The sequence below is a fragment of the Mastigoproctus giganteus genome, chromosome 10 (assembly GCF_048544385.1).
Source record: "Mastigoproctus giganteus isolate SK-2022 chromosome 10, ASM4854438v1, whole genome shotgun sequence".
NCBI lineage: Eukaryota > Metazoa > Arthropoda > Arachnida > Uropygi > Thelyphonidae > Mastigoproctus > Mastigoproctus giganteus.
Genome location: NC_143584.1, coordinates 188,841,477 through 188,858,122, shown reverse-complemented (window position 1 = coordinate 188,858,122; position 16,646 = coordinate 188,841,477). Strand labels below are relative to the sequence as shown.

At 36.0% G+C, this 16,646-nt stretch overlaps 1 protein-coding gene across 1 annotated transcript in view; it reads right to left on the bottom strand.

Annotated features, from left to right (window-relative positions):
- The window catches only part of LOC150079660 (histidine--tRNA ligase, cytoplasmic-like), a 129,270-nt gene that overhangs the window by 70,636 nt on the left and 41,988 nt on the right, over positions 1-16,646 (bottom strand). Inside the window, exons 6-7 of the mRNA XM_090383156.1 lie at positions 11,483-11,590; positions 854-952 (exon numbers count right to left, since the gene is read on the bottom strand). Of these exons, the coding sequence (XP_090239282.1) occupies positions 854-952; positions 11,483-11,590 (207 nt within the window). The remainder of the gene's footprint in view (positions 1-853; positions 953-11,482; positions 11,591-16,646) is intronic.

The window sequence follows — 16,646 nt, the reverse complement described above, 5'->3', positions numbered from 1 at the left end:
TAGTTAAGCAGGTATTTAATTTTTTTGAATTTCACTTATGCTACTTTGTTTCAGTTGATGAATGCATCCAATAGAATAATTTTGAAAATGACAAGGAATATTTATAAGTTCCAGCTAAGGTAAAGAAAGCCTGCACAAGAAGCATGCAAAAGTTCGATGAAATTTACCGGTAAAAGTACTTTGTCGTAACGGTATTTGTATTTTTGCTCGCTCGGTAAACAGACAGTCAGTGTTATCGGTCTGGGGTAGAATTTGAATCCCGTGGGAGCTTGAAATCCTCCCGAAATGGAGTGGGGGTAACCTGACCTTTTTTCTTTAGAATTAACTAATTGAATCACGAACAGAGTCATATTGGAAGTTCTGGCATCGTAAAAAATGTTCATAACGTAGTTTCACCAATAAACTTTTTCAATGTTTGCCGTACTTCTTGTATGGGCTTCCTTTGCCTTTTTTTTTCTTAATAAACAATTTATCCACTAATCCACTGTGATTCTAAAGAAAAAAGGTCAAGTTACCCCCTCCACTTTGGGAGGGTTTCGATCTGCCATGGGATTCAATTTCTACTCCTGACCGATAACACCCACCGTCTGTTTACCGAGCGAGCAACAATACAAATGCCGTTACAGCAAAGTAATTTTACCGGTAAATTTCATTGAACTTTTGCATGCTTCTCATGCAGGCTTTCTTTACCTTCGCCGAAGTTCCTTCCAAATATTCTTTCTGATTTCAACATAGTGTAACGTAAAATATGTACATAGTAATTCCTGTGTATATTCACCCTTCATATTTCATAAAATAACATTTCTCATTTCCAAAATAAATTTATATCATACAAAATTAAACAGCAATTTACCCTGTCTAACTTATCAATAGCTGAACAGATAGAGCGAAACTTCTCTGGGGGAACTCCACATACTTCAAATATTCCATCCAAAATGTGCCGATGATTAACCTAAAAAATATTTAGGTACTTTAATAAAATTACATACTTTAAAGTTACAGCTGAAGTAAAAATGAATAAAATGAAAGCATATTCTACACCTTATATAATAATATTTAACTTCTTTTTTTTATTTTTGGAAATTATAATGCTACACTGTACTGTAATGAATAGCATAATTTAGCACATTTAATAAATAATAAATATATACATTAAATTACCTTAATAATAATAACAAAATGAATTAACAATTAAAGGCTATCTACATCCTGCCAGGAATATGATGAATTGTAGCAGAATAGATAAAAGAAGGAATGTTCAAGGAACATGCATGCTGGGAACTAGCCAGAACTCCCTAGCTCCCTTAGGCCATATGGTTGGATTTGCCTGAGGATCATCTTGCAGAAGAAGCCGTTTAGCTACTGACCATGCTAAACATCTAGGTGGGGAAGCAGTGTGGACACCCACTCCAGCTCTGTTGTTGGTTTGGTGAAGCTATTCTTCTGCTGACACCATTATTAGATGTAACCTGTTCTAAGTAACGGTGGTTATCTGTTGTTTCTGATATTGGAGATGCCAGGATAGGTCTGTGATGATGGTAGTATTTTGGTTATGGGTAGGTCATTTACACCTTAAAATAGGTTATCAATGGGGGGAAGGAGTGTCACGCTCCCCAAAGTTTTGGATATGAAAAGCCTTGATGAAAAATGAAATTCTCTTCTTTTCTGATGGTGAATACTCTGGGATTTCTGGTATTAAAACTATGATGTACTATATCCCTTTTGGCCATGTTGCCTCCTCTTGTGAGCCAAATGCATTAATCTACCTTTTAAATTTCCAGCATATCTGATCCATGTAGTAGAACTTTCCACACGCAGAGTCCAGCTGTTAAAATGTTTCTCAATGCTCACTGGATTATAGTGAATGAAATCAAAGGATATGATTTTTCACATCCTTTGGTTTCAAAATTCATTTTTTAAAGGTCAGTGGCATGATTTGGAACTACTTTTTTAAGTAATGGTAATAGTAATAGTAACAGAGACATGTGATGCAAGAAAGGAAGTGTATGAGCTTATGTAACATCAGCCAAAAAAAAAAAAAAAAAAAAATCCACATAACCATTCCCTCTAAAAGTTTGTCCAGTTCCTCCTTGAATTCATTTAAACTATCAACTTCCACAACAACAGATGGAAGTGTGTTCCAGCAATTAATCACCAGCTGGCTAAAGGTAAAGGCTAAAGTGATTTATCTTTTAACTTATTTTCTATTGTGTCCTACAGAAGACTTGAAGTGTATTATTAAAAACTTACCAGATGTGCCTGTAGGTGTTATTCATTTAATCCCCAATTTTTGTTTTAAATTTGTATATTTTTTTAAGTTATATGTTCTGGTCAAGTTGTATAATAAAGTGTTTGCCTCTAGTGTTGTTCCAAACAATTGGAAAAATTTACAAAGTTATTCCTGTACTGAAAATTTCCAATCCACACATTGTCACTGATTTTTTTCCCCTCTTTCTACGTGTGTATTCTCTCTTATTAAAGGTTTTGGAATGAATATTATCAAAACCACTGTTGCATCAGATTTTTGCACATCAGTTCTAAAATACTCATTATGGCACTGCAAGATGTTCAAATGTAACCTCTTTGTAGCAGTTAAATGGAGAAGTCCATCTCATTTGGCACTGAGTTGAATGCAGTATTTTTGATATTGCATGAGCATTTGACTCTGTCCAAGTTTCCCTTCTTATTACTATTTTATGGTCTCATTTTGAGTGAAGTTACAGGTATGGTTTTATCTTACAAAGTATTTTATATTCAAGGATTTTGTCTTTTTCTAATGATGTTGTGGGTGGTGCATATTCAAAATCTGTAGATACTTCTCAGGGCAGTGTTCTTTTTTCACTTTTCTTCTCTACCCTTTTGATTCCATTTCTGGTAAACAATGGTGACTTTATTTGTTATGCCAATTTAGTTTAAACATTCCAGTCTACTGTTTATCATAATTTAGGGCATTCCTCTAATTGTAAGCTTTTTCTCTTGGAATCCTACCATTTCCAAGCTCCTGAGATCCACTTTATCTGTTATTATTGAGCCATTGGTCCTTTGAATTTCTGATCAGGTGTTATCTTGTCATTCACTATGAAGTTTTTAGCAATCATCCTGAATTCTATATTGAGATTGGAGATCATTGTGCTTTTATGATGGTAAAGTTATTGAAACCATACTGAAATTTCAAAGTGGACATGTGTAAAGGATTAGCTCATAAACTGATATTGAAATATTATAACAACCTATGACTTTATGGTTTATTGATTTAATCCATGGCAGCACATACTAATCTTAAGCTTAAGAGCATTCTTAGTCTTGGGTACTGAATACTAAAATGGCTTGCTGCTAAATTAAAGTTTCCAGTTGTTCCCTCAAGATTGCTTCTGCTGAACTATCTAGATCTTCCTTCAGACCAAAAAAATTTGGGACTATTAAATCAACAAATCCATTCTTAACTATTGTCAGGAGTAGCTGGCAATATTAATCCATGGTACTTCCTTAAATGGAGGATTCCTATTAGTCTCAATGTAGTTAAGCTATTCTTTGTTTGGTTTTTTTTTTTTTGGTAGTTGTTGGTGCATAGGCTTCTGTGGCCATAATGCACCTCCCAAGGTTTTTGCAGTACTTTGATCCAAGCCCCAGGTGGGAATCGAACCTGCAACCTTTGGGTTACCAGGCAAGCACTTTACCCACCCAGCTAGCCCGGTCAGCTGTCTTTGTTTGGTGACCTCAAGGAATAAAAAAAGAGCTAACCACTTTTTTTTCAATGTGTCTTTTATTCTTCTGAATACTTGGGGAATAGATTCTGATGTATGGAGCTCACAGAAGACTTTACATTGTTCCTTGAAGAAAAGAATACTGTCCTTGTAAGTCCTCTCAGAGTTCTGCCTGAACTGAATACATCTATTTTCTGTAATTCATCTTGATGATCCCATAGAAAAATTGAATTTTGATATTATTTTTTGTGAGAGGGTTTTTTTTTTTTTTTTTTTTTGACTATGGGAGCATGCTACATTATAGTGAGATAAATACAAACTATATACATTTACCTCACTTCACCTGTTTATGTTTTAGGTATTCAACAGGCAAACTAGGTTCCTGAATTCGGCAGTTATGCCTGTTTACAGTCCCTGACATGGAATATTGTTTCATCAGAAATATCACTTTGTTTAGAAAATCATCTTCTTCTGTCCACATCTACGTAGCAAATTCAAAGTGTGATTTTCTGTCGTATTCAATAAGGAGTTAAGCCATCTACAGCTTATAGGGTTTTTATAGCAATTTTTTCTAGAAACACCTTAACCTTATGAGTATCCAACTATAAATTTGCATTAGTAGTTGAATTCTTAGAATTGCATTAGAATGTCTCATGTATATGGTCAATGGCTTCCTAAGACTCCCCACCATGCTATAGATTTATGTTTCTCAGCACGCTCGGTCTATTTAAACTGATTATATCACTGCCTGATATGTTTATCATCAAGTGTATTAACACATATGCCTAAATTCATGGCCCACTTGAACTGCACTCAAATTTACCATTCCAATAAAACACGGTGGGTGCTTTCTGTTGAACTGCTGCAATCTTGAAACTGACTGCCACATAATACCTAGCACAACAACCATAATACAGTATGTGCACAAAACTGGCTGAATGGGGAATAGGCAATATTTATTATTTAGGTATGTCTTAAGATAGAATAACTTAAAATTTGAAATACTAGCATTCTTTTATTGAAATCAACTAAATAAAAACTTCTGCTTTTTGAAACATGGCAATAAAACTACTTTATTTTCAAACCTCTTAATATCCTCCTACTTATTTTAAACCTCTTAATATCTTCCAAGTCCATGAAATTCTCAGCATGAAACCACATTACCTTTCATTTGTTAATGAATTAAACAATGAGACATGCAGAAACAGTATGAAGCATTTCCTCAAGTTATTCCAGTAATTCTCTATGTGTAAAAATAAATGTGTAACTTACTGTAGTGCAAAAATGAGAAATTTTTATTTCTGGAGCAAAGATTTGATTTGATTTGATTTTGATTTTATTGGCGCAAAAACGACTAAGGTTATGTTTGTTTGTTTGTTTGTTATTTGGTTTTTAGGAGCATTAGCAACTAAGGCTATATTGCTCCGGGATATGCGGTGGTCATTCTCTGACTTTCCGCATCCTCCGTATTTGGTGGTGACGGACTCGAACCCCGGTCTAATCAAGAAGCGTGTGCTATGCACTGCTGCTCCTTCCCACCTGGCTATGGAGGCGCCCTACTAAGGTTATACTGTGCCAAGAAAAGACTAAAATATCAACAAAGATCTGGAGCAAAGAGAACCGACACTTCTTTGAGGCTCTAGAACACAACCCACTACATGTTATGATATAAACTGAATGTCTGCACTTGTGTAGTCTGAATTTCTTTGAGGGTCCTATCAACAAAACCACTTACCCTTATATCTTACAGAAATGGTTTGTGCCTGGTAGAACATTCAGAGGTATTTGGTCAGGTGTGGCTTCAAGATGATAGGACTCCAGCTCATTTACTACTTGTGTGCATGAATTCATCAACGAAATGTATAGAGACAAGTGGACTGACTGTGATTGCAAATTTTGCCTGCTCCGTTGTTGTTGTTGATTAAGGGTTTAAAGACACAAGGGCATCAATGGCCAAGATGTGTCTTTCCAAGTTTTTGATGGAAATCAAACATTAGATTTGTTTATCGAATCTGATTTGCCGAATAAAATTAAGTAATTCATCTATATTCGCAGAATTGTCTAAGATCTGTTGAAGGGTAACTGGATTATGGTTATTGCATGAACTCTGAAAACAAAGGAATCTGGAATTTCTGAATCGAGGGCATACCAAAAGAATGTGTTTTACGGAAAGCTGAACTTGGCATTGGACACAGCGTGGGGGATTTTTGTTTGCCAATAGATAAAAATGAGTAAGATGAGTATGGCCAATTCTCAGTCTGGCAAGTATTACTTCTTCCCTGCGACTCTCTCTGATGCTGGAGTTCCATATTTCTGGATTAGGTTTTATTTCCTGCAGTTTATTGTTGATTTCATTTTTCCATATTTGAGCCCATTCATTTTCACTTTCTCTAATAATGATTGGACTAAAATCAGTGTGTGGAACTATCATTGTTTTATTTGGCAGTTCTGATGCTGACTTAGCTGCAATGTCTGCTTTTTCATTGCCTTCTATTCCGCAGTGTCCTGGGATCCAGCAAAGAGTTATTTCAGATTGTTTCTTGTGACAGAGGTTGATTAGAAAGTCAATTTCTTGTAGGAGAGGATGACGAGAATGTCGTTTACCCTGTATGGCTGAAATAGCACTGAGTGAATCCGAATATATTAAGACAGAGAGGGACGACTGTTGACATATTTCACTTAATGCAAGCTGTATAGCATAGAGTTCTGCAGATAGAATGCTGCACTCAACTGGAAGGGATTTTGAAATTACATGCGAAGGGAACACGGCTGCTGCACCTACATGTGATTGGGTCTTAGATCCATCCGTATAGATTATGAGTTTCCCACTGTGTTGCGAAGTATAGTTGGCATGCAACTGTCGGATATTACATAGTGGAATGGTATTTTTTGGCCACTGAGCGAAATAAAGATCAGATTTTATATGATGTCTATTCCATGGAGGTAAAGGCATATTTCACTTTCCGCAATTTTATTGAGATCGAGTTTCCACTTTTTGATTACTTCTTGAAGACGAATCCCAGCAGGTCTGGGTTCATTAGGCTTGGATTCATAAAGTGTTGGCCATAAAGGTTGGTTGAGGTATACCCAACAGGGGTGAGTTGGAAAGCTTCTAATTTTGACAGCGTATTGGCAGAGTAGGCGTTGTCTTCTAAGATAAAGCGGAGGGTCGTGTGCTTCTATATACAAGCTTTGTACAGGCGAGGTTCTGTAGGCGCCTAGTGCTGATCGAAGGGCACTGTGTTGAATGGTGTTCACAGACCGTAAGATGCTGTTTTTAGCTGATGCATATACTATAGCTCCATAGTCTAATCGTGACCGGATTAGAGCACGATACAAATTCAGCAATGACTGTCTGTCTGCACCCCAAGATGTTGAGGATACTGCACGAAGGATGTTTAGTTTCTGGAGGCACGTAGTTCGTAGATAGGTCACATGTTTACGAAAATTTAATTTGGTGTCTAAATTCAGACCCAATAATCTTATGGAGTCTGTCATCGGTATTTCTCTGCCTTTCAGTTTTAATACAGGTTCCGGATGAAGCGATCGTAATTTACAGAAGTGTATTGCTGCTGTTTTTCCTTCAGTTAATTGATAGCCGTTGCTTTCTGTCCAAGTTTCAATTTTGTTTATTGCTATCTGTAGTTGTCTTTCGATGGTAGCCATGTTCGATGATTGACAGGAAATAGCAAGATCGTCTGCATACATATAAACTTCTACCGTGGATGGGATGTCTCTTATAATGCTACTGGTACGTAATGCAAAGAGTGTGGCACTTAAAATCGATCCCTGAGGTACTCCTTCTTCTTGTGTGTGAATTTTGGACAGCTCATTCTGGAATCTTACTTGAAAGGTCCTGAGGTGAAGAAAATTCTGAATGAATCTAGGCAGGTTACCTCTAAGTCCAAGTTTGTATAAGTCTTGGAGGATTCCATATCTCCAGGTTGTATCGAATGCTTTGGTAATATCGAAAGTTATCATTACCATGTGCTGTTTTTTAAGAAAAGCATTTCGAATCTGAGCTTCGACCTTGACGTGGACATCAGTTGTACATCTATTACGGCGGAAACCAAATTGATGGCATGATATAACATCTTGATCTTCAATAATCCAGACAAGTCTCTTGTGTACCATCTTTTCCATTATCTTTCCTAAACAGCTGGTCAAAGATATAGGACGATAACTATTGGGAGAGGAAGCATCTTTCCCGGCTTTCGCTATGGCTACCACAACTGACTGATGCCATGTATCAGGGTAAACATTCTCCTCAAAGATTCTATTGTAAAATTTCAGTAGTATAGATTTTGAGTTTGAGTTGAGGTGGCAAAGCATTATATAGAAAATGCCATCTGGTCCAGCAGAACTATTTCTAGAATTCTGGAGAGCTTCGTTGAGTTCATTCATAGTGAACGGAAGGTTATAAGAATGAGATTGTTTTGTAACAAAGTTAATTTTATATTTTTCCATGGAAATTTTTTTGCGTCTAAATGAGTCTTCATAAGATCGAGATGAAGAAGTGACTGCAAATGTTTGTGCTAAAGCCTCTGCAATATCAGTTGGAGAAGAAATATCTATTCCTTTCCAGGACAAGATTGGGGCTTTGGTTTGTTGACACTTTCCACTGAGGATACGGATCTTTCTCCAAATTATTCTGGGGTCAGTGTTTCTGCAGATGGTAGAGCTGAATCGAATCCACGCATCCTGTTTAGCTTTTCGACGAATTCGGCGTGCTTCAGCTTTCAGCCGTTTATAGTTTATAAGGTTCTCCATTGTAGCATTTCGGCGAAAGGTGTTCCAAGCTTTGTTTTGTTTCCTTTTGGCAAGATAGCAGTCCCTTGTCCACCAATTATTATACCTTTGTTTCGTAAGGTTAACTTTCGGTATTGCGCTGGTAGCAGCTCCAAGTAATTGTTCTACTATATGTTTAGTGGCATTATTAATAGATGCAGAAAGAATCAAATGGTTATCAAATTGCACTGTTTTCGAAAACTTTTCCCAGTTAGCTCTGTGAAAATTCCACGTAATTTTTTGGTTAGATGTATAGTTTGTATCCGTCTGTATTTCACAAATTATAGGAAAGTGATCGCTGTTGTGAAGGTCAGTTAATACTGTCCAATCAAAGCTAGGATAAATGGACGAGGAACATATGGACAGATCCAGAGCAGAGCTAGAACCTGTAGGCAAGTGGATATAAGTATGCACACCGGTATTCAGTAGTGTTAAGTGATGGTTATCAAGTAGAGTTTCGATCATCCTCCCTCTACGATCCATGTTCGGGGAACCCCACAAAGGATGATGAGCATTTAGATCACCCAGAAAGCATACAGGTTGGGGTAGTTGATTATGTAAATTATCAAGTTCTGCAATGGAACATGAAACGTTTGGTGGAATATAAATGGAGACAAGAGTGAGATTAATCCCAAGAACAATACGAACGGCTATTGCTTCTAGATTAGTGGAAAGCTGAACGGGTTTCGATGGTACATTACTACGAACTAATATTGCTACTCCTCCTCTTGCTGGAGAATCAGAACATCTGTCACGTCTATATAGTGTATACCGTGAGAAGTGTGGGCTATAATTTGATGATAAATAAGTTTCCTGTAGACAAATACATGCAGGATCATGCTGGTGCATTAGGTATTTTAATTCGTCAAGATTGCTTCTTAGTCCTCTACAATTCCATTGAATAATTTTCTGCATTACTTGGGTTTAGGTTAGATGGATTGGTCTGATCGTTTGTTTTTCCCTCGATCCTGTTTATATTTCTCTCGTTTTGAAAACACTGGGCGAGTGATATCCATCTCATCATCAGCATGAAGCATGAGAACAGCATCATCATTGTCTAATTTCTCATCGATTTCCATGGTTCGTTCAGTTGGTTTGTTTTGTGTACGATGAACATCTTTCTCTTTTAATAATGTACCTGAGTTTGGAATGTCTTGTTGCGGCTTGGATGGCTTTGTATTAGTAGAATTTGATGGACTCTTTGTCTTTGTTGCTGTTAGTGTCTCACCCTCCGCAAGGATGGATCTAGCCCATTGAATCAGAGATAATTTAGGAGGAATAGTAATATAAGTCTGTGTAGAAAATTCTTTAGTGTTTTTGACTGCATTGGAGTATGTTTTGGCAGGCATCACATTTAATATCTGTTTACGTGCCTCTTGGTAAGATACATTTTTCTCTACCTTGTACTTCATTATTTTCTTTCCCGTTTGCCATAATTCGCAAGTTCTAGAATATGCGGGGTGAGTACCCTGGCAATTGGGACACTTTGGCGTTGCAGCTGTACATTCAGTTTGGGAATGGTCTGATGAGCCACACAGGGGACAGATTGCTTTACCTTGGCATGCTGTTTGAGAATGGCCATACCTCTGGCATTTAAAGCATCTAAGTGGATTTGGTATATAGGGTCGGATCTTACAGGAAAGGTAGCCAGCTTTTACTGATTCTGGGAGATTCGGACTGCTGAAGGTAAGGATAACATTTCTTGTGGGTGTAAGGACACCATCTTGTTTGGTCATAATTCTCTTAGCTCCGACAACACGTTGTGCTTTAAGTTCTTCGGCAATTTCTTCCTCAGAAACATTAAGGAGGTCCCATTCCGAGATGACTCCCTTTGAGGTGTTTAAAGTTCTGTGAGGGGTTACCGAAATGGGAAGGCCTCCGAAGGTCGTTTGCTTCAGGAGTTGTCTAGAATGACTGGGATTGGAAGTCTCTATAAGAAGATCTCCTGAGCGAAGGCGTTTGACAATTTTGGGAGTACCTGCTACAGCCTCTATGCTTTTCTGCACAAGAAATGGCGATAAGCTACTAAGAGGTTTCGTTGATAACGAGTGTACAATTAGAAAAGCAGGTAGGTCATGTGAAGAATCATCTTTTTTGATTCTTTTTGCTTGAGATGACTCAAGTTCATGCGAGCACGTAGGCTCTACAGTCGGTGATATTAATGGATCCATAATTGCTCCTTTTCGCCCTGAGTATTATATTAATACTCAGACTACCAGCCCCGCCACGTGGAGGCAGGAGCGGTGCCACCAGTGACCAAGCGATACGAGATTAGTGGTTAGTTTGTTAGAGAAATGGGTTATATATATATATAAAAAAGAAAGGTGTATTTCCTTCCTTGATACTAAGCTTAGTTCTTTATTTAGAAAAAGCCAAAATTAAATAACTTGAAATAAAGAAGGTTTTAACAATCTCTACAATCTATCACTTAGAGAAAAGACGCTTTCGAATCACTTTGGAAATATCGCTATGATCACTCGCTTGGCACTTGGGGCCTTGCCTGCTCCTCTTTGCTGGCCACTCTGAGGCCAGATTTATCATCGCATGTTGTGGTAGGGGAGAGAGCATTAAACAGAATGTGGCACAGATGCATCATGACAAAACTGAGGAAATGAAACAAAATGCCCGAGATGTACACAATACTATCACTCCAGCACTACTGTACTGATTCCCACAATGTAAATGAAGATGCATAATTTTTTGTTATAAAAATGGAAGTATACATACAACAAGCACCTTAGATGAGTAACCACTGAAAGTGAACCTATTCTTCATTCATGGCTATCACATTTCATTTTTATGTGGAGGGAAGGGGAGAATAACAGGACTTTCTGAATATCCAGTACGTTTAATGTGCTGATCACTGTATATCCTTTTATTGCAATAAATTTATGAAGTTAACTTTTTTCATAGTAATCCTAGTAATACTGTATACATATTTATTTATGTTTCACTAATTATGCAACAAATTAGTTAAGGAATAGATTTACCCTAATAACAAAATGACCAAGGTCAATATCTGAGAGAATTTCATACATTATCCTGACACATTCTACATCAGGAAGCATTAAATCATACTGGCCTGCAATATCAAAATCCTGAAAAATAAAAAATAAAATAAATAAATAAATAAACACATATATATATATTACAACTATATGTAAGATACAGATTTAAGATAAAGAATTTGAACAATGTTTAAAGTATAATAATGTACAATAAAAGCTATCCCATAGAGATCCCTAAGGCCAAATTAATAGAATAAGAGTTAATTAGCCTTTCTATTAATAGAATAATAGAAAGGCTAATTAATATAATTAACCTTTAGGCCAATAAGGAAGATAAAATTTTAGAATAAACATAATCAGTATAAAAGTATACTCAGTGAGTCATAAGGCCAAAGGATTTAGATAGTCTGAGTTGACTTAATGTGTTATACCCTATAAATAAACAAATAATTAATAATAAAATAAAATAAATGCAAGTAAAATAAAATGATGATGATGGGGCAAATTACTGATATTAGGATACAATTGAATGGTATGTTTACAAGGGCTAGCACAATTCAATACATCCAATCAATAATTGGCATCTGTTTTTGTTTGTTATCTGCTAGTTTAGCTAGGTCCAAATGATCTAAAATTATCCAAATTTTACAAATTATATTAAAATTTAGCAGCAAACTGGCAAAATAACAGCTAGCCCGACAGATAGCAGTGAAACAAATAATACAGAAAGTGACAGCCAACTATACATTACATGTAGGGTTAGAAGTGAAAATTCTATTATGCTATTTAATTGTAAAAAAGGAAATAATTTAAGCTATTGTCCTGTGAAAAATAATTAACTTATTAAGTAGTGAAAAAGAAAAGGCTTGTGCCAAATTAAGGTGAAAGGAGGTAAGAGTAAGGATGTAATAGCACCTCAATTTTCCTTGAATTGCTCTAATAGATTTTGAGGTATAAAATTTAGAGTTAGTAAGCAGAAAGCAAATAAAATAACGTATAATAATAGAGGTACTTCAGATATACCAGGAGCGTAACTGCCCATCCCTTGAACAGAAATCCTGGTATTACAGTAGGTAGTAAAGATGCAAATAAAAGTCCTAACATAGTTAAAAGCTGTCCAAATACTGAATGTAGGAAAAATATTGAATGTAGGAAAAATATTGAATGTAGAAAAAATATTGAATGTAGGAAAATTAAAATAAGAGGTAAAAGTAAAAATAATATAGAAATATTGAATTACCAGGTGTACTGTATTAAAGAAATACCAGTTGTTGTATATTGAAGAAATACAGAAAGAAATAATGAAATACCAGATATAATATATTAAAGAAATACCAGTTATAGCATAGTAAAGAATACTATATCTGTTACTAAAAATATTTAGAATAGAGATACAGTAGACTTCCAGAATAACAGCACCTTTGGGGAATCGAAGTGCCATTATTTTGATTTTTCCATTATCTAGAAAGTTTTATTTTTAATATATTTAATGCAGAAATAATGAGGACAAATAAGAAATAAGAGAGATTAAGAATGCAATTTTATTAACTTCACATAAAAAACATAAAAATGTTGATGATCCAATATTATATTCTGCTACTAATACACTTCTACTTATGCCCTGTGCTGTTTTCTTTATTATATCAAGTTTAGTCTGCACGGGTAGCACAGTGGTATCGTCATCACCCTCCCCACATTGCGTTGAAAAGCCCCAGGTTCGAATCCCATCGATAACGCGAGGAAACTTCAATGGGCTTTTTTCGCTCTGTGGCTGAGTTAGTCGGTCTCGGGCGTAGATAGCAAGGTTTTTTGTCCAGAAACTTGCAAACCAGGCAAATCGACCAGAGAACACACAATTTACAGACACAATACACATAGGTATATGAATTAACTTTCCAGGTAACCCTAATGTAATAGTTTGGATTATATCAAGTTTGTCACTAAGCTTTAATGTTGTTGTTCTTTTCTTCTCTATATGAGGTTTGAGGGGCTTTCAATTTAAAATAAATGTAAAACAGCTGTATAATCCATGATATCAGTACAGAATTCACTTTCAAAATGGCAAACATAAACAAATACAGTAATCATGTAGCTTGCCGTTTTCTTTTTTCAGCACTGCAAGACATCTGTACTGTATATATACATCCGATCTCAATGTGCCATTATTTCGACAGTCTACTGTATCTAGAATAAAAATAATTAGAATAGAAATATCTAGAATAAAAATAAGATAAAATTCAACCTATCTGAAATAATAAATCAAAACGAATAAATAGAACCTAAACAGAGGGGGTGTTACCTATTATAACTCAGCATTTTACCTATTATAAAACAAAGAGAGATGGCAGCACCCTGTCAGTTTAGGTTACTTTAAGATAAATTAAATAAATAATTAAATAACTGAAAATGGTATAAAAAAGCACCCTCTGTATTTCTGAAATATAATACCTAATTAAAGAAAATAGTTGGTACTTAAAATTAGGATGAAATGTTCATATACAAATGAATACCTATAAACTAAAATTAATTAATTAAAGTAAAATTAAAACAAACACTAAAATTAATTAATTAATTAAAGTAAAATTAAAACTAAAACTAAAATTAATTAATATATATGCACAAATACAACTTTTATTAATACTTGGGCATTATGATTATTTTAAATTTAATTTAATTTAAATGAAACTCAGAGGTACCTTCATCTTTACCTGTTGGCAGTCCCATTAAATCATATACAAGATACTGCCACTTTGAAGGTTATTCTTACTCTATCCAAATAGCAAATAGCTGCCAACCTTTCGCCTTCAGATTTCATAATTTTAACTGGAAAAAAAAGAGAAAGCAGGAGATTTTTTTAAATCCAGACTTTGACTTTGAAATTAAATTTCACTGACATCATACACATTTTATATTAAGACAGCCATAAGATTGGGCAACAATCCTACAGCTGTCTTAATATGAAATGGGATTGTTTACCAGTACAGCATTCTTTCAAATGCAACAAGGATTTTTCCATCTATGCATATCAGTCTTGAATTGTCTGTTAGACATCACTCACTAATTATCACTGTTTTAAGGAAGGTAGTGTTGCAGATATGCTGAGTCAAAATTTTATTTATAAAAATGGCCCCGGTATCTAGACTTAGCTGTCAAGAATATTTCCAAGTTTCATTAGAAAAAGAGAATATTTGAAATGAGATTTTGTTATTTTCACCCAGCTGAATATCCTCTCAGCACTGTTACAAGGAATTGTTAAAATAATAAGAATGACTTGAGATAATTTGTTATATTCCAAGTTTTCTTCTACACCAATCAGTTCTCCAACCCAGAAATTCAAGTCTAATGTCAGTCAACAAGTATCTTCTTTCATCTTCTTAATCTTCAACCCACACAAGGTACTAAGCACTATAGGTTTTTATACCTTTTGTGTTTGGGGTTTCCATAAAAAAAAAAAAAAAAAACTGTACATCAATTTTTTCAAAAATAGTTTCTGATAGGTCCTCACACAGAAATTAACAGAACTGATACTGCAAAACAACTACTGCTTTTGCTTTGTCTATTTCATTAAATTCAATGATCTAGATGATTTTGTAATAACTGAGAGGAAACTGGAGGAGAAATTGTTGAAGATAAACATAAAAAAGGCACCCGGGGTGGATGGGATCTATCCAGTTATATTAAAGGAGGCAGCAAAGGAAGTAAGCAAACCCTTAGCCATAATTATGAGAGCTTCTTTAGACTCAGGAGAGGTACCCATGGACTGGAGATGTGCAAATGCGACCCCAATTCACAAAGGAGGATCAAAGGGCGACACAAGTAATTATGGACCTGTTAGTTTATGGAGGCACTGGTTAAAGAAGCACTGCAGGATCAGTAGTCTTGTCAGGAATTGTAGTCTCTAGAACATTAGTTCTAGACAAGGCTACAGTTATAGCTCGGACACAGCATGATTTTGTTAAGGGAAAGTCTTGCCTGACCAATTTGATTGGATACTATGATGTGGTCACAAAGGAACTGGATGCAGGGAATAACTTTGATATCATATATTTGGATCTTAGAAAGGCTTTTGATACTGTTGCACATGGAATACTGCTGAACAAATTGGAGCAGTGTGGCACTGGAGGCAAATTGCTGCTATAGATAAAGGGATGGTTGAGCAGCAGAAGACAGAGAGTGGTAATCAATGGACTCTGCTCATCGTGGACTAATGTTATTAGTGGAGTCCCTCAGGCAGTGTTGGGTCCATTGTTGCTTTCTGTATTTATAAATGATATTGATGATGATATATCAAGCTTTTTTTTTTTTTTTTTTTTATGAAAACCCCAAACACGAAAGGTATCAAAACCTACAGTACTTAGTACCGTGCATGGGTTGAAGGAGAAGCATGGGGGGAGGGGGGGATGCCGGAAACTTTGCTCTAGAGACTAAACATGGGTTTCACCACTTCAAGCCTCCAATAAGCAAAGTGGTGGTATTTCACCGGTTGATGAAAGTCATCTACCACCTGAAATGTCCAAGTTTGCAGACGATACAAAGGTCGGTGGGGTTGTTAAGGACACTAATGACAGTATGCTGCTGCAACAGGATCTAGAAAAGTTGAGCAGATGGGCTGAGAGGTGGCAAATGAAGTTTAACATTGACAAATGTAAAGGACTACATACGGAAGCAGTAACCCCAGAATAACGTATCAACTCTGTGCTACTACACTGACAGTGGTAGAGAATGAAAAGGACCTGGTGCAGGCAGATATGAAGTTTTCTAAGCAGTGCAGACAGTCTGCAAGAGTAGCTCATGGTGTCTTGTCAATGACATACAGGAATTTTTCTAGCAGGGATAAGGGGGTGATTATCCCCCTGTATAAGGCAATGGTCAGGCCACACCTTGAGTACTGTATACAGGTCTGGAGGCCTCATTTTAAGAAGAATGTAGAGCTGTTGGAACAAGTACAGAGAAGGCCAACAAGATTAGTGAATGGAACCAAGGGTTGCTCTTACGAAGAAAGGCTTAAGTTTTGCAAATTACGATGTCTAGAGACTAGACACCTGCAAGGTGATCTGATTGAGGTGTATAAAGCCTTGAATGATCTGAGCATGCTCAATGCTGATGGAATTCTTCCTCTTGCTTAGAATAATTACCTGAGAGGGCA